A 21977-nucleotide genomic window follows, 5' to 3' on the forward strand; every position below is an offset into this window, starting at 1 on the left:
CTACTGAGGACATATAAAATATAAACAAGAACAACATTTATGCTAAAAAGAAAAGTATCAGATATCAATTTGATTATGTGTCACCACCAAATGCAGACAAATGTTTTAAGGACAGTGAAACAAAATCTAATTAAAAAAAGTTTTGCAATGCATTTTGGGAAGAAATCAACAAAATGTCCTCCCATCATCGCAGACCAGCTTCAGAGGAGGCCGCGCGACGGGGAAGACCAATATTACCTTCAGCGCAGAGAGATGAGAAATCTGTCAAGGAAACACAGCTGGACATCCTTCTTCATTACCTTCCCCCGCAGAATTCATTTACAGAAGTCAATGAAGAAAGATAAAAGATATACTGCGCTCTTCTTTAGGCTGAATTTATTCATTCTCGGGCAGGACCTGGCACATGAGCTAATGAAGTGGAAGAAACTGGAAATTAAACCATTATGAGCCGTTAAACAGAGTCTCAGTAAAATGACATTAAGCACATTTAAAGACACTTTCATCCCAGGGTTCATTATGAAAGATGGGGCACCAAAAATGTAGCAACATTTAACGGTATTACACTGCTGCAATTTATCTTATTAAAGGCTATCCTCTAATGCTACAGAATTTGTAATGTCAAATGAGAGGGGGGAGAAACACAAATGTGATTAGAATTTCAGGGGCCATGTTTTAAATGTAATGAACAGATAGAGGTTTGAACGACAGAGACGAGAGGATGGTCTTGGATCATTGACCTCCACACACGGTCTGGAATGCACAGTTTATATGCATGGCTATACAGTAAAATGTCCAGTGTTTAATTCAACACTCAATAGATAATTCCAGAGTGGGATCAAATGTTATCTGTTAAGAGTTGAATTAACATTTCACAGTGTATTGGTGGTTCATATGGGAATGGTTCTCTGTAATGTCTAAAAAGTAAGAAATGTTCAGCATTAAAAAAAACTTTGAAAAATTATTTTAGCCAAAGTTCTGAGTTGGTAAGTAGGAAGTGGAAGTTCACAATGCAATACAATGCATTTACTTAAATTCCACAATGAGTAATTCGACAGATTTTGGAATTTGTGAATAAAGTGTGACAGAGCCCCCTACAGGTGACTCTCAAACTGCACAGCATCCCTGTGAAACAAATATTAAATTCAAATACACTGACACCATACATATGATTCAATACTTTATTATGATGCAAAAGAAAAACAAAACAACAAATCCTTACATGCAATGATTAAAAGAAACAGCATATAATCGGCTTCAAGTACTAATGAGACCATTTTCATTAGACATCCAATATCACTGCATTCCAATAATTCCCACCATTTCATCAGACATGCCATTCCCCATTTTCTGCAAATTTGTTTTCCAAAGCCATAATTATATGTATAAGACAATAACAAAATGACTTTATTTTGAATGTCCGCCAGACACACCTACGTGATTCAGTATCAGCTCACAATCTTGGTCTTACCAAACCATCCCCATGATAACAAAGGAGGTTCAAAAATGGTTTACAAAAAACAGTGGCTGAGAGAGAAGCAGAAAGTGGGTGAATTAAGCTACGTACTAAAAAACTGAAAAAAAATAAACTCTATATCATACAGCTACAAGGCAGTGCGTCATTTCCCCCGTGATTGTCAGACTGTTAATGAACTGAGCAGTTTGACTGGACAAGGCCAGCATCCCATCAGAGTAGAGAGGAGAGGCTTACTTTCGCATAACCTGCTCGGTGTCACACGGGAAGGTAAACCGCAGGTAATGACAGGACTTTGCAAGGCACTCTGGCCAAGCAAACGCACCGTGTACCACCTGACTATCCAGCTTACGTTGTTAAGGCTTCAGAATGCGGGAAAGAACCATGTGACAACGAGGGCTTTGTTGGAATGTAACAATACCAGATATCTAAGAAAAACTGTTACTTAAGCCCCTGAAAAAGATATAATTTATACATTTAAAAGATTTCGAATACATATAAGACAAAACAACAATACCATATATTGTATAAGTACAGATTTTTAGATAATTGAATACAAGAATATTTTAGTATGCTTCACAGGGAGTACTGCAGAAGTACTCCGTTTCTCCTTAAAATACTGTAGCAGCCAAGTCATAAGGGCACATCTTCAGAAAGGGAAAAGGAATGTAATAAATAAATACTGTAAGAAAAAAAAAGCCACATAACTGACATTCATTTCCAACGTGGGTACATAAAAGGAACACAAAAGATAAATCAAACAGTACCTTCATTTCTTTCTTTTTTTTTCTTTGATAAAAGTTATGTCTTTGATTTTGGTAAACAAAATTTAAATCGTAAACATTTGTCAACTTCCGCGAGAGCCGTCCCACTATTTGAACGAGGGTAGATTTGGCACTTTTATGCTGATGTCTCCAATATTGATGTTTCGCGGCATCTCTGGGAGGTTCATGTTCTTAACGGCCGATACGGCGCGGGCTGGTGCCCCAGCGATGCCAGCCTGCACACGGGGCACAAGACGCAGAGTTAGAGTCGGCGCCAACCGTCGCCATCGTGCGCGTCCACAATGCAAACAACGGGCACGCCAAACTCACTCGACGTACTGCACGGACACAGGCATCGACATACAAGTGTGCAAAGCATCCACGGCACGCATACACGTACGCCATCACAAACAAATACCCACGCCTCCGTTAACACACGCGCATGCAATATTGTGTCGTCGGCCAAAAATGTCTTTTCGATTCAAACCAACAGCCAGTTACAAAGAAACGTAGGCAACAGAATAAGACGTATCTCAGGAAACTGAACATACGGCAAATTTATACTAGCAGAGGCAGCGCGGCTTAAAAAGGGAACCCACCAAGCTCTTGTAGACTGCAAAAAAGGGATAAAATGCAAGGAGAGAGTGGCGGAAAAGCAGAAAAATGGATTTTGACATGAAGGAGAAGAGGAGATATGCCAGCTACAGGAACATGTACATAATCCTTTCATCCGAATTTTCGGAGGGGAGTGTGGTGAAGCCGTTTTGAAGACAGAGGCAAGGCTTCCGTTACTCGAGAGGAAACGGTTGATCTTGCAAAAGTTGAGATGAAACGCACAAGTTGCACAAGTTCCACAAAACAGAGTTTTATTAAATTTTCTTACGCAGGAATTAATTGGCGTTGAGCTGAGCCACTAAAGGGGGTCTAACATCTCAGCTGTCTCCATTCTGAGACGGCTGGATGTCTTATGGGGGGACACTGCTCTAAAAAGTAGGGCATTTGGCCTAGTCTGACGTGAAATAAACCCGAAATGATTCGATGCCTTTCTACAATTCATGCTTAATATAATGTTCTCAATGTATCCTACCCCTATGACTTTTCAAATGAAGTGCCAATTTCTAATGGAATTCACTCGTTTCTTTTTCCAAGAGCATTTCACAGCTTGATAAATGTAAAATTTTATGATTTGAAAGTTTACATTCAGGGCTGTGTCTAATTTTATCTTTGAAAGTTTATGTCCCAAGTTTCAAATTGGGCTCAGATTCACTCGTCGAAACACACCCTGGGTTTCAAAATCAGCCGTGTAATCGAAGTACGACTCTCCGAGGCATCGGTGTTTTAAAGCAAATGTCAGAACAAAAATGTGCTCCAGATGGGGTCCCAGACAAAGATTGAATACAAAAACAATCAATACATAATATACACTGGTTTTTTCACAACAAATCTAGCGATTATGCATGGTGAAATGACACGTTTGACTTGTGAGTCTTGTTTGCAGTCTGGCTGCAGCATGTTTACAGATGATTTATATCCCAACATACCTGAATTGCTTAATACTTCAAAATACATGACGGCAGATTCAATATTTTGAGCATTTGGTTGATCTGTTGTTGTTTAGATCTTCAATGAACAGATTGGGAATCATAGCTCTTCTAAGGAACCCGCTAAGGGCATCTTCAATAGTCAGACCCAAAAATGAATATTAAGCAGACAGAATATCACCTCTCTAATCTATTAGCTCCATAAAGCATACTGACAGTTACCAAAAAGATTCAGATCGTTTGAGAACAACGGATTATTGAAAAATATGTACAGGTCCTCCTTTACATATTAGTGTATGTGACCCTAAAAGCTAGTGTACAGGCAGTGCATCTTTAATGTTCCTGCTTGATGTTGCTCTCGCAAGGTCGCAATATACAATCTTTACAATCCCAGTTAGAGCAAGCCAGATTGGGCAGTCGTGTTCCAGGCCGCGACAACTTGGAGGTACGCTTGGTGAGCTGCCAGCCAACTGTCCGATGGCTATCGTGGTGTTAAGTGGTACGGTGAACCTTGCTGGGCCAAGGCAGAGACCATAAATCACCCGGAAGGCTGCCTTCCACATTCCTCGCCAGTCAAGCCACAGGGCCTGGCTGCGGCTTTAAAGTCAGTCTGATTGGCTGCGGCCGGAATGAATATTCATGAGAACGCTGGAATCTGGAATCGACTTCGGTCCTAAATAATTCTACACATGTTCACAAGAATACAATCCAAAGCAATAACAGACTTTCTGTCAATGAATATTCATAAACACCTGCCCAAGTTTTTTTGTTTTTTCCCTCCCCCCCCCCCAGTTTAAAGGAAGATGCTACGTGCACGCTGGTACGAGTCGCAGGCTGCCGCGATGGATAAATAAAGTGCATGTACAACAACAGCTGCATGTTAAAACGCCCTTTTCTGTAGCCTACACATACATTTTTGGCATTTGCCACATGCTCACTGCCCCGCTGTGCCTCTAAATTAGTGCTCTCATCTTCACTGCTGCCACGGTGACTTCCCTTCAGCCCATTTCAACACAAAGGGGCAGTGCTAGTGGCTCTGATTGAGAACAACAGTGAGATAAGTCAGTTAAAAATCCAGATCTCACTGCAGCGGGCGGTGTTGTCAGGTAGTGCCAGCGGTCACGGCGGGCGATCGCGGTCGCTCCGCGGCCGTTCTTCTGAGGTAAGGTTGGCGGGTGCCGTACCGGCGGAACGGCGCCTCAGCCATCCCGCCGCGAGGTGTCACCAGATCCGCTGCCTTTTAATTCGCCGCAACAACCGTGAAACGTTCCAATCTAAAGCTTTTCGGTAACTGTCAGTACCAAACGTCTATCCTAAAATCACCGGCAAAACTACCAGCATGTGTCTGGGTCTAATACAAAGAATACTACAGCTAATTTAAAAAAAAGAATTAAAAAAAAAGCAACTGCTGGAACTAGGAGACTATGGAAGACACGCTACAGTGCAGAAAAAAATGTGAAATATTTAATTCAAGAAATGTTCCTGGTCATGCGATTTACTTGGCTCCTCCCCTTTTATGTAGGCCTACATTAGTTGTGACCAATTAATAGTTTCAATCGTGGACCTCTGAAATGTCTGAATGATCTCATTCTGAAGGCATCAGTCCACTGACCAGCAAAGGCATCTATCCAATTGCACAACAGTGGTGAGTTATAGGATGCTTAACAAAGTCATTTACAGCTTCATTACATTTAGAAAACAGGTTGAACGAGTTTCAAAAATGAGAAATAATGCTTAAATTAATTGTCGATTCAGCAGGTACGGCTAACGAACTTTCGCGGTTAGAATGAACAGACGTGTCAACAGCAAATGGGCGGGAGGCAGTGACACATTACACAATACTTTACAACCCGAGTCAATGACTTTACCGACGATAGAATCAAATCAATAAAGCCTCATTATAACCGCAATTAGTGCAAATGGTTAGCAGCTCATGAAGCCCTGCGTAGCCCATTGTGATGTCATCATATATCAAATGGGGTTTATTTATTTTTTTTAGAAAGCTTTTGCTTTGGCCAGCAAGTGAAAATAATTCATTAAACAAATTGGGGACCTTGAGATGTTCAGAAACAAATCACTTGACTGCCATAAAATAATAATTTAGCAATGGATATTTGAATAAAACTTGAGATTATTATTATTATTATTATTATTATTTATTTTTTTTTAAAGAACCCCAGCATCTCCTTGAAAGCAACCCCAGGGAAGGTATATGTGTTAGATTGTACAAACCACATGCCAAGTGGATGAATTTTGTAAAACTAAATTATAGCTGCTTTGCAAGGCCAAGAAAATACTTAGCCTGGGTTTTACACTGTTTTGCCAGAAGCTGCCAGAACACCTTTTAAAGATAAGGCTTAAGGGCAGTTATTCAAACTAACTCAGAAAGATGCACTGCAAAGGAACCTATATTATATTCAAACAGGCATCTGGTCATTAATATTAAAGCATACAGATTACAGAGACAGAAACCGCCATGTTAGAAATTCTGTTACGTTATGATTAGTGTCACAACAAACAAAACTGTCCCACGCAAGGACTAACTGCAGATTTCTTACCTTCGGTTTGGCAAAGAACAGACTTTTTTGTTTATTTGTTTGTTTGTTTGTTTGAAGCTACAACAAAAGCAGGGTTGGAGCACATTTTTTCCCAGGTAGCATTTTTGGGTCCACCGTGAAGCGTTAACCTTCGGAAAGCTACTAAAAACGCGTGTTCTGCAGGTTACTTTGCATGAGGTTCAGCAGTACCTGTGTTCTACCTGTCCTGTCTGGGGGACTGAAAGATAAACGTCTGCAAAGAGAGAAGAATGGAAAGAACTAGACAAGGTCAGGAAAGAGAAATGAGGAATGGTTGTTAAAAACATAGCAAAATTAATCACAGTTCATATCATAGGACCAGAATGGAGTGACCTACCATAGACCGCACGGGTGAAAATACAAACGCCAAGCACTCATTAAGAACCATCAATGGCCACTACCACCGAGGGTTCTAGAATGAGAACCTGCCCAAATTCTGGCTGCTAACAATTCCATAATAAGCTTTCTTTTAAAAAAAATAAATAAAATTCACAGTGGTTTTCAGTTAAATTCAAGTTCCGGTACTTTGAATTTCAGCTGAGAAATTTTGAAGCAAAGTAAAAAACAGCTCAGTTTTACACAAACTGCATGAGATAAAAACCTATGCATGTGTGTGTGTGTGTGTGTGTGTGTGTGTGCGTGCAAGTAAGTCGGTGAATGAATTAATGATTGAATGAGTGAGTTACTGAGACCCCTTGTGTGCATTTAAAAGTCCTTAAAACAGTTTAGGAATAATTAACTTTTCCTATTTGCCATCTAACAGAAGAGTTCCGTTTAGAAATAACAGACTAAAAAAGTGTTTTGTGATGTGATGTGACGTGATGACTTTAAACAAGGCTTTTTTTTTTCTTATGGTGATCTTCTGAGATCTGATTGAGACTTACCCAATGAACTACTTATGATATTTAAAACTAAGATATTGCGGTCTGTGGTAGGTCCAAGAAGGAAACGTCAAGAGAGCAGATTTGATGTTTGGGAAACTGTCAAAGACTCATCTTACATCTGTCAAGAATGATTCAGAGAATACAGCTTGCGCAACTCCATTATGAAACATAAGGTAGTATTCACATCCATGTAACTGATATTTAATCCTGCTTATTGGTAGTAGACGCATGATTGTTCAATGTCAATGGAATATGTGAACATGCAATACCTTGAGAAAAGGCAACAATAAAAAAATAAAATTTCTCTTGTAAAAATCCATTCATGGGTTAAATGGCTTCATATTAATTTATTTTAGTCTCAACACTGTTAAATCACAGCATCTAAAAATCAAATCAGTTGAAAACACTACACATGACTACACATTTTCACACAACCATGTACTACTAACTGCAGTGCTGTGCAGCCAAATGTCAAAAAAGGCAGAAGCAAATGCTAATGATCTGATTTTAAAGGGGGGCATTCGATCCAGCTAATACATTAGTATCTGTATAAATAGAAGCCAATGCTTTTACCTGGAAATGTAGAGGATTCACTTGTTAACTATTCACTTCACCTTTAATCCTTTTAGGTGTGAGGTCACAAATATATGATTAGAATGTTCTTCACTGAACATTCTAATGCTGATGTAACAGTCACTGCTGGTAATCGAAAGCAATGGAATTCTAGAACACTCACTCAGAATTTTGAAAAACATCCCAAAAAGCCTGCTCTTCAAAGTGTTGAAGTTCTGCACATATGCACAGGCAGCACAGCTTGCAGTCTCTACCACCAGCCCTCCCCAACACTACAGTGAGGTCTAAGACCCCTACTTCCCATTGGACGGCTTTTCTGTCAGTCATCCCATACTTACCTTCTGGAGATATGTCCCATTACACGATATGGGTAATACAGTGAAAGGTTGCTGATATTTTCTCCATCTGTTTTCACACACAATGTCTGCCAAACTAGGCTTGATCAAATGTCAGTTGTGTCATTTGTAAGGGCAGCTCCCCAGCAGTACTGTCTGTAACTGCTGTTCACACAGCATCGGCAGGTCTGAGCCCAGCTTTTAAATTCTCTATTCTTGGCACGGAGATCTTTTCAAGGCTACGCTTTGGGGGGAAAAAAATTAATCTCCCGCGACTTTTCTGGATCGCGATTAGATCTCATGACGCGGTTTCGTGCCGCGCGGCTAAAAATATGAGCGCATCGCGTCGTGACTCAGGCCGTGGATAAAGCATTGCTGTCGCTCGACGGGAGCAGACGTTTGCGACCGAAACACTGGATGGATTTTGTATGATTATTTAACAACAGAATGATTCGTGTTTGGGGCGACCACCGTAATGCTAGTCACAAGGGCTGTGCTTTTGGGGTCAGATTATAAGACTCATTTTCTATGGCAGCTTGGTGAGCACTGCTCTGCAGTCAATAGAACCTATTTTAATACCTTTGGTGTAGAAATATCGCTAAATCACTTGGTTATAAAAAGACAAAATAGTTCCCAGACTTCTTATCACATTCATCTGGGTCAGGGCATAACAGTTGTCCTTTTCTTGATGGTCACCAAGTTTGTTTGGTTCTTTTTTGTCCCCAATTTGCGCAGCCCACACCTGGCTTTGCCATGTCACCTGCGTCTCGTTGTTTGGGACTCCTGCTCGCAGTCAGCTAATGACAAAACGCACGCCTGGATCGGCAGGGACTTCGGTTAGGGGCCCAGGCTCATTTCAACAGTTTTTTTTTTACCAACTCAGTGACTCATTTTTAGGAATAAATACAATACACTGAAAAAACTTGGACTGAAGTTCTGTTGATCTGCATATTCACAGAGGAATTAAACCTGCAGGGGTAATGCCCTTTATTTAAAAGAAGGTAACAAAAAAAATAATGTCACCTAAAATCAAATCAACTGACTTTATGACTGTTCACAGAAGGGATGGAGCTAAGAGGGTATAATGAGTTTGCCTAGGCACTAGCAGATCCAGCGCCCCCTGGGGGTGGTGTGTGTGTGTGTGTGTGTGTGTGTGTGTGTGTGTGTGTGTGTGTGTACATACAGGGGACACTTTTTAAAATATTTTTCTCCCTGCACAAACAATTTATAGATCCATCCCTGGTTCTCAGCAAAGAATACATAAAGAATACAGAAACCAATAGTTTCATTTTTTTGTCCTTCCCTATTTTGTTGATGCTGAGACCACACAATGGGCCCTATTTAAAGTACGGTTAAGTTCTTAAGTTCGTGGTCTATATCCCCTTTTTGTTCCTGAAAAATAAAAACCGTTTTCCCCACATGAATTATGCCTATTATAATCGCAAGAAAAACTACTGGGATCCACAGGAAATATAACATGCAAACGGCCATTTACAAAGGCAACCGTCAGCCCTTTTCAGACACTTATGAACTTTATGATTTATGGACCCGTTCCAAGCATCTTCGGGGAAACAGGTCACAAAGTAACAGCTACAGTCCAGCGGCTCTGGGCGTTCAGCCAAAATGCTCGATATGCCACGGCCAAATTAGTAGAATAACATTTGTAATGCGTCTAAGTCATTGTTCATTTTTTTTGTAAGGATGCCATAATTCTTCGCGTTTCTGAGGACCTTCTCTAATCCCCTTTCGCATCTTTGAATTTCATTTTAATAAGCTTAAAACCCTGAACCCGGAGACTCGTCCTTGCAAAACAAAAATTAAAAGTTCAGACGTATGACACACATGGGAAATATATTTCAGGAGTTTAGGAAAACATGAAATCAAATTTACTCAAAAAATCACTGAGTAACTAAATAATTTGCCTGAATCACAGACCAGCTGACACTCCAGTAGGGATCTGATGGATGAGGCAAATTATTTGCCATTGGCAAAAAGAGCAAAATAATAATTATGAAAATAAATAGTGATGTTATGAATACAGAAAAGGGTGATGATGCAACATAAACATTTTTTTAAAATTATAATAATGATAATATTTTAATTGACACAATTACCCTTCAAAATATTGCTGCGATATGTGTTTGGACTCAAAAGACGAGCATGCATTTTGGCTACAATACAAGCACTTCGGCACAGCCTGAAGAATAGCAGATTTGTAGCGTAAATAACAGATAACCTAAAAAAGCTTCACAGCCACGGGCAGCAGGAGCCTCAGAAAGCATGCTGTGATCATGAGGTATCGCACAAAATACTGGTGCTTCACTGCGTAGTTTGCTATGCAGGAATTCATTATTTTAACAGGGATACATGGACCCAACAGCTGGATTCATTGCCTGCATAGCAGTGGCCTAAGGAAGCAAATTTAGTGATAGCGCTAGTCCGAGTGTGGAGATTATAGCACCCATTTTAAATTCACTTTAATTTGCCCCTTTGAATGAATGTTTGGGAAAAGAACAATATTTCCGTATGAGTGTCATACTACCGAACGGACACCGAAAGCCACAAATGAATATGGAATGAGGTCTGCAAATTAAGGACTTCTATTTTTACCTCAGTGGAAGAGAGGTCACAGCACGTTCTCCGAACAGAAGAACAGCTTTAGGGGAAAAAAACGGCTGAATCATTCAGACCAGATGGCAGATTCTGTGCCTTCCAGCTGTCTTTGACTAAAGCACCATCAAATCTCACTGATTTTTTTTTTTTTTTTCCCTGTTCACCACCCCTCCACCCACTCACCTCCCCATCCCCCAGCCCCACCCGAATATTCCTCCCATATTCTAAGAGGAAATATAACTGGGACTGGAACTCAATGATCGTGTAATAGTAGCAATGAGAAGTGGTGGTGAAATGCACTGCTATTCGCCTCTTGCTTCTCCAGGAGGGAGGAGCCAGTGTTTCTAATGAGGACTGTAATGTAGAGGAACAGAGTCGGGTTTGACTGCATGTTCGGCTGGGATGCCCAGGTGGTAATACCGGTGGACACCTGAGACGGATTTGAGTCTTTCTGATTGGACCTGACGGGGTGGTTGGGGGCGGAGTCTGTCCCAAGTGCGCGGCAGAATCGAGCGGCAGTGGCGGGGGGGGCAGCGGCCGGAGGGGGGGGGGGTGGGGGCGGGGGCAGCCGGCCAGCGAGCTCGTGCACTCCGTGCGGGAGGTGGGGGGAGCGGAGCAGCGAAGGGGGGAGGAGGGGGGGGGCATCGCGGGAAACATGCAGAGTTCCGCGGTCATGCCGGCACAGACCTGCAGGGGGAGCCCTCGCGGACGACGGCACACTTACCTCGGACTTCTCCATCTTGTTCTGCGCGTCCACCTGCATGATGATCTCGTTCATGTTCGTCTCCAGGACCATGCCCCCCATCACCATCTCTGCCAGGATGTTGTGGACCTATCGGCAAAAGGCAAATACAACTGTAACATCATTCTGTCAGCACAACGTTCCCCATGATGTATCACGGTAACCTTTTGAAAAATTCAGTTATACGCATCTTTTTTTAAAGTCACACAGACCAAAATGACCATACTACACTGTGGAAAATTACCATACTACACTGTGTTAAATTACCATACTACACTGTGGAAAATTACCATACTACACTGTAAGGATTCTAGACATGCATGCTGCATTTTAACAAATAAATCTACTTTTTATCCCCTGTCAAAATAGTCAGAATTTTAGTTGAAAAACAGTCGCAACAGTCGCTTCAAGCCAAAACGCCAGGAAATGTAAAATTTCAATGTGAAGCTTTCATATAAAATTCATCACCTTGTCCACGTGGAAAATGAGGTCCAGTTCGCACACGTTCTCGAAACATTTGTCCAACGTTTCCACAAATACCTGTCAAAACATTCACAACGGCCTTTTCAGGAAACCGAGCAGTGCAGGGGAATGGGAGGAAAAGGAAGGTCAAGCGACAGGGACAACCAAGGACGAGATGGAGGGAACGGCAGGAGGTAATAAACGGATAAACGGATAGACAGATAACCTCTGCTGAAGCACACGAGCAGTATGAGTGAGAGAATATTGAGGTGTCACAGAAATTACAAGATGAAGATCACTGAATAATGGGAAAGATATTTATAAAAAATACGATATACATACTGTGTGTGTGTGTGTGTGTAGGTGTTTCTTTCTGTGTGTGTGTGTGTGTGTATGTGTGTGAATATATTTTTAAAACTTCTTAAGATTTACACACCTGAATTAAATCTAGAATGCCGAGCTCGCTCTCTGAGGAGTCCACGCAGAACACAAAGTAGAGCGTGGCGTAGTGCCTGTAGATCAGCTTGTTGTCAGAGCCCCCGATCAGCCTGAGGAAACAAACGCCCGTCACATCAGGAGGAACATCACCATCAAAGCTTGGGTTTGTTTACACGAACAGACCATTCGGAATTTGTAAAATAAATAACGTTATGAAGGGAGCAGAAGACCAGCGCTCAGAAAACTCCCAAATTAAATTTGGTTTCAGACGGAATGACCCTACAGTGTCATTGCACATTTTTAGTATTTTACGGGACCACTTTGCTTGACCCTTAGAGCCACATTTACTGAGGAAAAAGCCTGTGGCACGAAAACATTTCCAATATTTCATCTGTTGCAGTAGCAGATGCCCAAATAGGCAATCAGAGCAATGAAATGCTCTCATATACATGTCTGCACAACCCTGTGGGAACTACTTTGGCAGTCAAAAAGCAGCACAATCCTTCAGTAACTCTGGCCCACCAGTAATGACAATAAACTATTTTAAATCAGACCTCGGTTAAATATGCGTTTTGTATAATTGATCTCTTCGGATGTAGGTAAAATTTGAAGTCCCTGAAAATTCCTGCCCAAATATACAGCCATATGAAGGAATAGCCTACTTTTGTTCTGAGTTTTGGTGAAAACATTTGTTTCTTTTAAAATCAGCAATAATCAGCCGGTAATAAACTCGTTTCCACGGGTTTACATCATTTCTTATAATTAATTAACCCAGGTTTGTTCACAATGAATAACCAACAGCACATACCATCTGCTGAAATAATTTTTATTATTGTATTATTCATAGTGACCAATAATTCATGAAGATGTTCAATATGCCCTTTCCCATTAAAAAATATTATAAAAAATACATGGAAATCTATCATCTCATAATTACACTAATTGAGTGCCTCAGTCCAGCATTATTCCTCTTTAAAACATGTTTAATGCATAAATGTTCAACCAAGAGCTTTGTAATAATTAGGACCCTCTGAACACAAACAGAAATAAAAAAATTAGCTATCATAACACATTGAAGGGAACAAAATTCTCTTCAAGACAGAGATGCCTTTGATGACTAGGCTATATTTCAGGTACATCCATGATTGAAGAGAAGGACTTTTTACCAACCAAGCTGTCAACTTTAAAGTGCGACACCATTCTAATCATAATGTGCAACACCACGCACTGCAGTCACAAGTTCTGTCAATAATTACCGTACACACACGGACGCCACATGTTCGCAATTCAAAAAGACTGGGAGCAAACACGACTTTCGATACGAGCTGGGGATGGCTATGTATGTGTGCCAAGGAGACATTAGGACGAACTACCCGCAAGTTTGCAGCCATAAGACTGCAATGACTTTGCAAAGAGACAGGAAAGAACATGGCAGCCGGCCAAAAGAGGGGTTTTACGCAGATCAGTCCTCCGAGCCATCTGGCCAGGCCACACACTGCAAAGCGACACCCCTACAGAGCATCAGACACACCGCGCTGCCACCGACGCGTCTTCAATTAGATCCACCTGAACAGGTGAAACAGATTAGTGCCTTTATACGCCAGGTACACAGTGACACACAGGTCTATTTATGGAACACTGCAGGTTCAATTCAGGACTTCTTTCTGCCTCAGGAATAAAGAAAACGTCCTTCCGCACATAGCCTACATTTATTTACATTTACTGTAAATGTTTCAATCATCGAAACGTTGAAGATACTGTGGTTCAGTTTTATTTCATTTTATTTTTCATTTAAAATTAACTTAACTAGATTTATTAGCCCCAGAGACCCAAACATCTTGGAACACTGTGCTTGTTGATTTCTTCTTGAAGTCTTTTTGACCATTACGAGTTTGACATCAAAGGCAAAATCATTATCAATGATCATGTGACTGCATCACATTTTTAGGCGTGTTTCAGTGTTTACGCTTACATTAACATCCACATACAAGACCATGCATCATAGAAAAAGTCGATCATGTCAGCATAAAAATCTAATGTGGACAATCATAAAATACAGCTGAAGTTTAAAAGTATATAGTCTTGGTGATGAACAGAAAAAGATCTTTGCTACCTTCCTGACACATCCACCACCACCAATGCATTTTATTGTACTTGTATTACTGTGTTAACCTACAGCAGCAGGGGTGACCGCTACTGCAGTGTAAAGGTTAGGGAACTGCCCCAGTAAGTGGAGAGGTTGCAGGTTCAAACCCCAGGAGTATAAATGGATAGGATGGGAAAAACAACTCTGAGCTCTTAGCAACTGTAAGCTCTTGTCTGTGGATAAGGCCATTCTGCTAAGGAGATAAAAAATAAATAAAAAGAAAAACTCAAATCACATTCTGTAAAATCTTTCTGAACTGGAAGTCTTCTTTTATGTATACTGCTCACAGACATCATGTGACATGAACTTTTTATGACAGTGTAACTGGTAACTACTGTAATATTTACAGACTAGAAGATGACAGGTGTTTTTTTCCAGACAGACCATAAAGTCAAGGATAAACTTTCTCTCATATTTAGCCTTAACGATGTGACCAGATTTCTCATCTTGTCGAATTTCCCTTCGAAAAACACCTGAAGCGAGGACGCTGCATTAATTCGATAACTAAAGGTAGTATTTTCCCCCCAGTTGCTTTCATAATATTTAAAGAGCTAAGCAAAGCCAATATGACAACAATACTTATGATGAATACACATCTACTGAAACCCCGGCACTGCAGCAGGTGATGGGGAGAACGGGTGGGTCCAGCTTCACTATGAGCGAAACAGGAGGCTAACGAATCGGCTCTCAGCCGTTCTCACATTTCAGGCAACAGAAGGCCGCTTCACATCCGATCAAATATCAGATCCCTCACAATGCACATGTAATTCAGTATCCGCTCCCTGGAGCCCACCGGATGAATAAGTTATCGAGCGCTTCCCTACAGGGCTCGCCCAGGTATCAAACTGTTCGTATGCACAGTACGGCCCAGGTATGATTCCATGAGGCTGCACAGTTCCTCACTGTTACTCTTTTTTTTTAAAAAGAGACAGCTTTGTGTTTGGGCAAGTTAACTTCGCCCACTGAATATTTAATATCTCGTCATTTTAGGGCAATACCATGTCTCGTTTGGTTAAAACATCCACTGCAAGAGTGGACATTAGAGGATGGTTTTAAAGTATATTTTGATCATTTTAAAAGCCGTTAGAAGCAGCTCAGACGGTTTTTTTTTTTTTTTTTTTAAATAATAAAGATGTTGTCGTTTCTGAGGCTGTAATTTTACCGGTAGATTTTTGTTTTATGTCCCTCAAAGTAAGATTACTCTGTGAGGTGCTCCAATTATGTTCCTATTACAGCCAGAGAAAGAGGTGTACAATGGCAGTTCAGCTCAATATTGTGGATAAAATCTCATCCCCCTGCTCTAAATGCAACGCACTCTGTCACTGAATTAAGGAGATGTGACGCTCGCCATTAAAGTAACGTCTAGCCTCACTCGGAGCTACAGTGTGTGCTTTTGAAAGCGGCCCTTCTTCTAAAAAGCAATGAAAAAGTGCCTTAATGGGAAGAGAGCCTGGTGCCTGTGTTTTCTGGAGAAGACGTGAGATTTATGGAACGGCTAGGCCCGTCTCAGGACCTCTCTCTCACTCACAGACGCAAACTGCAAATAAACGGGAGGGAGGCGCTTACATTCCGCCTTCCAGGAAATTGCAGACGTTCTCGTCGCGCTTCGACACCAAGTGGAAAGTTTCTCGGATGATTTGCTGCTCCGTGTCTTCGCTCTGTCCGAAACGGAGGAGAAAAATTAGGGGGATATCAGACGACAGCGTTCTTTCTTTATTCGCCCTTCAGTCGATAAATAAGATCAAAAAAAGGAAGAGTCTCTTCACACAAAATTTCAGTTCTACATGTCGTTACAGTACATTTTTGCTTACTTTAGCTAGTTAGCAAACTCAGCAACCAATAGCAAGATTTCACATTTTTAAATAACATACAGTTCAAAACCCTCAGTGCTTACACAACTACAAAGTACATTTACCACTGATGGCCTCAGTCCAGAGACAATTAGCATGACTGCTAACAGTAGGGTAAGCTTAAACCCGATTACACATTATCCACAGATTACCCAAAGGGCTGACAATTCAGGCCCAGCCACACCAGCTGGTCGAACTTCACTCATTAATAACATCCCTCAAGATGACCCGCAGCGCACACAACCAATGGGATGTTTTCATGAACTGCTTCTCAGCCTTCAGAAAATAATGACACAAAAGATAAATAAAATGTGGAATGTCTAATGCTAATGGAACTCCACTGACAGCCATTAGGCCTACTTCAGTTTGCTATTTGGCCTTGAGTTTTACTAAATGTTCTGAGTGCGTATTCACCGGTTTTCAAGTGATTATGGTTGTTTAAAGGGTTAATAACAAATATGTGATTTTCAAAATGAGATTTGCTACAATCCACAGAGGAAATTAAGGGCACAGCAGTGCATTCTGGGCTTTGTACGAAAGGTCAGAAGTTCACAACAACATGACTGAACAACAAATTTTGGTGTTCCAAGTTGCGAAACTAAATCAATATTTTTTTCCCCCAATATGAACACCCACTAGGCAATGAACAATGTTTTGCATATTAAATTCAACAATTATAGAATTTCACCCTTTAAATGAAAAAAAAAATTGTTTAGGTATATTAAACGGCCTGTATTGTAGCATTTCAGTCCGCACTCAGAATTACACACAAGTCAGTACAAACAGTACAAACACTCGAGAGGAACGCAAATGCCAGGAATGTGAAGGCCGAACATTTTCATTTCAAACAGACGCTCCACATAATCTCCAACCGATAAGGAATTTTGTCCTCTCTTTCTCCTCCCTTCACTGCGCTCTCTTTCTCAGTTGGCTCGACAGGCTGTGCACTGCTGAGCAGACTGACTTTCAAAGTCCTCCCTGGCCCTGTGTTCTCTCTTCAGTCTTTTCTCTTTCTTGTTCTTTTTTTTTTCTTTTTTAAATCTCCCCTCATTTTCTCGAAATCATCGCTGGCAGAGTCTTCCATTTTTTCCACTGTGAAATCTGTCATTCTTTCATATCTGTGGTGGTTCTCTACCCCTGAGATGAACTACTCGCCAAAACCAGACTACTTTGTTGTTTCTATAAAAAAAATTTTTTAAAACTTCAACATTCTACTTCTCATATGCCAATAAGTAATGCATTTACTTGGAACTTATATTCATCTCAGTGGATTCTAAATCTGCAGTTTTCTCATTCAAAGTGCCAATGTCTAACAAGAGACCTCTCAACCCCTACTGAACAGAAGAGGAAGCATCACGTGGTTGAGAGCGACTCAATACGTGCTAAAATGTTATTTTTTAAGAGCCCTACAGACCTGGGAACCTGCCTGCTGTTATGCAGAGCTGGGAAAGTGACCACATGCGTACGACTTCCACAAATTAGGCCATTTTTTTCTGTAAATGTCAACAAGAAGCCAAAGCATGAATTTTCTTTACAAAGCACACCGTAGAATACTTGTCTCCAAACAACTCTGCATCCTGAAGTGCGCGTTGATGGACTTCAGAAATGTTCAAACTGATGGGCCTAATGTGGATTTGAGACGTTAAACTAAATAGGTCACACCAAGTAAGATCACATGGGAATCATGTAACCCTTTACTAACTGCAATTATTTTACCAACTGTTACAGCAACCTACCATGGGTGAAACTGTAGTGTGCAGGCTAAGTTTGACCTTTGTGTGAGCTCACATTTGGAATAAGAAAATAGCCAATTTTGGGGTTTTTTTGTTGTTTTTTTTTTTTACAGAAAGTGCTTATTAAAATGCGCCAGCAGTCTACCAAGACGTGTCTGTGAGTAAAGGCCACGTCTACAATGCAACCTCTCATGGTCGAGCAACGGCTACGCTTGGTCAGGTGATAGGAAGCATGGGACATCGAGAGGGGCAGGCCAGGCCTAGGGAGCAGGGGGGGGGGGGGGGTGGAAGGAAAGAGAGACAGCACCTCACTCCTCTCGACCCGCCATACCTCCCTCCGTTCTGAAACGACACCGTACACCAGGGCCCGGAGACGAGCTGATTACATTTCCTTATCTCCGCTCCCCTTCTGTTCCAAGCCCCAGCAGCCAATCACGCTGCTCTCAGAAGAAGCTTTTCTCTTTCTTTTTTTTCTTCTTTTTACTGTGCAAAATTTGTGAGCGACAGGCCGAGCATATTTCAGCAGTTTACCAGCGGTGCGATAAGCCTTTTATATCATTCCGCTTCAGTCTGCCACCGGCGAGATTGTTTAGTTTAAGACCCAGGCCATATCAAAACTTCAGCGTGCAGAAATAACAACAGCGAGTCTGTTACAGTGTTCACCCAATCACGTTACGGCTGAGTTGCATCACCGTCACCATGCTATTGCAGGACAGAAAAGCAGTTTTTTGGGGAAAGAGGAGGTCGTGTGTAACTGAATAAAATCCTGCCCGAATCAGCAGACTGTTCTGCTTTTCTTTGCCGGGATTCTCCTACAACCAGACCCTATTTTAGCCAACTTTTTCTTGAGGCTCATAACACACTGACACTCAAAACAAGCACCAAAAAAGGCCTTCTTATCTCTTAGACCTTTTGATTCCTGCAAGGTATTGTTGCTCAAAACGCTTGCAAAATGCTGTGGCATCACAAACTTCTGGTCCTGCATTAGAAGTTGAGCTTGCTGCAACTTACTGTACTACTGTACTTTTCTCAGATGCAGAGACCATTCATTGTCCACTCTAACAAAAACAAAAATAAAAACAGGCTTCATAAAGTCCAGATGCTTTGGGCTGGTATGTGTTCAGCTGGCAGACAGTATGGACACTCAGCAGCAAGAGCAATATTTAAACTGGCATTTCACCTTGTCCATCTGCCATCCCCGGCCCGTTGCTACGCGAGTCACATGACATGACATCACATCACATCTGAAATGATGCTCACTTTCCCCCATGGCTGGCTACAGCTCAGCTGACTGCGAGCTGTTTCCATTTCAAAACGCAGAAAGAAAACACGCAAGGTATAATCCATTTTGAGGTCACAAAACTGGACATCATTTTAAACAATAACTGTCAGTTAGTCTGCTAACCTAATGCTTTGAGATTTGAAAGGTCCATTGAAAATCATAACATTAATTCACAGTGCCAAACATTCATGGGAGAGGACTTCAGAAAAAGTCACTCAAGCAAGAGCAAGCTAGCTAACGTTAGGTTCGTGCCACGGTCATAACAGAACACCATCCATCCAGCCCCTGTGCCCATGATTTCACGAAACACCCAGGAAGTATGAGGTTTTCACTTGTGACAGTCTCGAGGCAAAACGCGTCAAAATTTTAACGGAACACAAAGACAAAAAGCTATCTTACATTTCAGAGAGAAGTTAAAATAGAACCATGCGCTCATTAGCTATGTTACACAACTAAGTTAGCTCATTAACGCTCGCTTCTCTGAGTATCATGACAAGTAACATAGCTAGCCAACCCGATTAGCCAATAAGATAGCTATGATGCAAATGCTGAGACAATAATTTAGCCATCATGCTAACCATTGGAAAAGGAACTTCCTACTGCATAACACAAACGAAATGGCTCGGTAGCTTTGCTACTGACTGAGTTTTTCTAGTGGTTGACCACTAGAAAAACTCACTTCGTACGCATTGTTGTTATACTTCAACTAGCTAGCCGAGTTCAGCTACACAGATGTCAATCACTGACTCCGGCTAGAGTACGCACATCTAGCTAGCTAGCTAGGCTAGCTAGATGGATTTCTTGTTGTCCATACTCACATAGTGCTCGTAGAATTTGGACAGCCGAGGTTTGCCATGGTTGTTAAATATTAATATGGCTTTAATCATGGTTTCACAAAAATGTGAAGGGAGCGACGATACAACGATCAGTCTTTTAAGACCGGCTCTCTCAGTTTTAACCCTCTAATCTCCAATCTACCTGAAACTTGGCTAGCAGCAAATATCTCTCAACTGCATCTCAGAGCGGAAATACTCCACGTCAAACCATTCATCTTCTTCCAAGTACGGGCGCCGAAGAGGGTCTAAAACTGCGGTCACATGTAAATATCTCGACGTAGGAAAGGAGGCGCCGTATTTATTCCTATTTGGCGTTTTCCTAACAAGACCGCCACGATTGCACACGGTACTGTTATTCAATGAGTCGTCGCACTTGTCGAGCTGCACTGTTTAAGAAAATAGCAGTGCCTTTAAACGTCGATAAACACTGATGTGTCACAACTCCTCATAAAATGCATGAGTGTAGAAATCCATGCATGCACCCGTAAAATAAACATACTGTAAACGTATGAAGTACTGATAGATGGAAGATTTAATTGCACACATAAGAATGCACTAGCCAAGATTTTTAAGCCAGTTGTCACATAAAGGAATTTAGTCCTTTGTTTAAAAAAATTTGACCAACATGTGTACTTCAAGATGGGTGGCTGGGGTGTGTGTGTGAGGAAAGGGCTGTTAAAATGAGAGCAGCTTGTCGAAATGTGGGAAAAGAGGAGGATGGAGAATGAGAAAATCTACACAGAGGACTAAGACAGAAAATGGGGCACTGGAGTGGACAGTGGGGGCCTCTGTCCAGAGAACCCCAAGATTAAGGAAATCTGGGAGCCCAAGGAGGGTTTACATCGTACTTCCCAGAACACCGACGCCAGGAATGCACAGCGGGGCGGTTTTATTAAGGGAAGGAATCCAGGGGGTAAATTTTAGCTCAGAGCGAGACGCTGAGGCAGGGACAGACAGAGACCTAAGATGACCTTCCAGGCAAAGAGGTACCCAAAATCAAATATTTCACCGCTGCCAACAAACCCATTGGCAGTAATATCAAAACAAATCAATATTGAGTATTGCCAGGGCCTCGAGAGGCCTCCTGTCACAATTATTGGCTCCCCAGAAATTCTTACAAAAAAAAAGAAATTTAAAGGAAATATATTGTCTTTTATATTTCATAAGTTCATTGTATAAGTTCAAGAGTCCTCAGGAACGCTCAAGTGAAGGCTTCCCATTTCACTGGGGTATAAATATGAGGCGGTATACTGCCATATGCCATACTCCCTTAGTCATCATTCAACATGAAGGTGACAGAATGCATAAATATAAATGTAATGAGACAACAGGTTGTTTATGGTTGCTTCAAACAGCAGGCGATGGGCTAGAACAAAGTCCAGAAAATATCAATCTCCAATATTAGAGCAATCATTACAATGTTTAAAGAATCTGGAGCTGTGATGATCCTGCCTGGGGGAGGATGAAAGTGTATTTTGCACTCCCCCCCAACTTACCACAACCCCCCCCCCCCCCTTTTTTTCATATTAGAGTGTGCCAGTGCTTCTGGATGGTACTGTTGGTTTGTTATATTTATGCATTTCTTGATAATGAAAAAAATATGGAAACTACTCTCATTACTCATGAAATATTTTACTGAATTTAAACATATGGTCCTCTGCACTGATTTACCATTTATTGTTTGCACCATGAACAAGTTGGGTATTTGACTCACAGCAGCAATGACTGTTC

The 21977-nt window shown here is 41.4% G+C and overlaps 1 protein-coding gene across 2 annotated transcripts; it reads right to left on the reverse strand.

Moving 5' to 3' along the window:
- Positions 1 to 1164: 1164 nt before the first annotated feature.
- LOC135233570 (AP-3 complex subunit sigma-1) lies at positions 1165 to 20497 on the reverse strand. 2 transcript variants are annotated; one of them, XM_064297259.1, is made up of 7 exons: positions 20229 to 20497; positions 16112 to 16203; positions 12398 to 12509; positions 11968 to 12039; positions 11482 to 11589; positions 6524 to 6566; positions 2244 to 2471 (listed from the first exon to the last, which is right to left on the reverse strand). In XM_064297259.1, the coding sequence occupies exons 1-6, from the start codon at positions 20295 to 20297 to the stop codon at positions 6531 to 6533; spliced, it is 489 nt and encodes a 162-aa protein (XP_064153329.1). In that variant the 5' UTR covers positions 20298 to 20497; the 3' UTR covers positions 2244 to 2471; positions 6524 to 6530. The 2 variants fall into 2 exon arrangements, with proteins under 2 accessions (XP_064153327.1, XP_064153329.1); XM_064297257.1 differs by lacking the exon at positions 6524 to 6566 and having other exon boundaries at positions 1165 to 2471; positions 20229 to 20491.
- Positions 20498 to 21977: the final 1480 nt, after the last annotated feature.

This window comes from Anguilla rostrata, chromosome 10 (genome assembly GCF_018555375.3).
Source record: "Anguilla rostrata isolate EN2019 chromosome 10, ASM1855537v3, whole genome shotgun sequence".
NCBI lineage: Eukaryota > Metazoa > Chordata > Actinopteri > Anguilliformes > Anguillidae > Anguilla > Anguilla rostrata.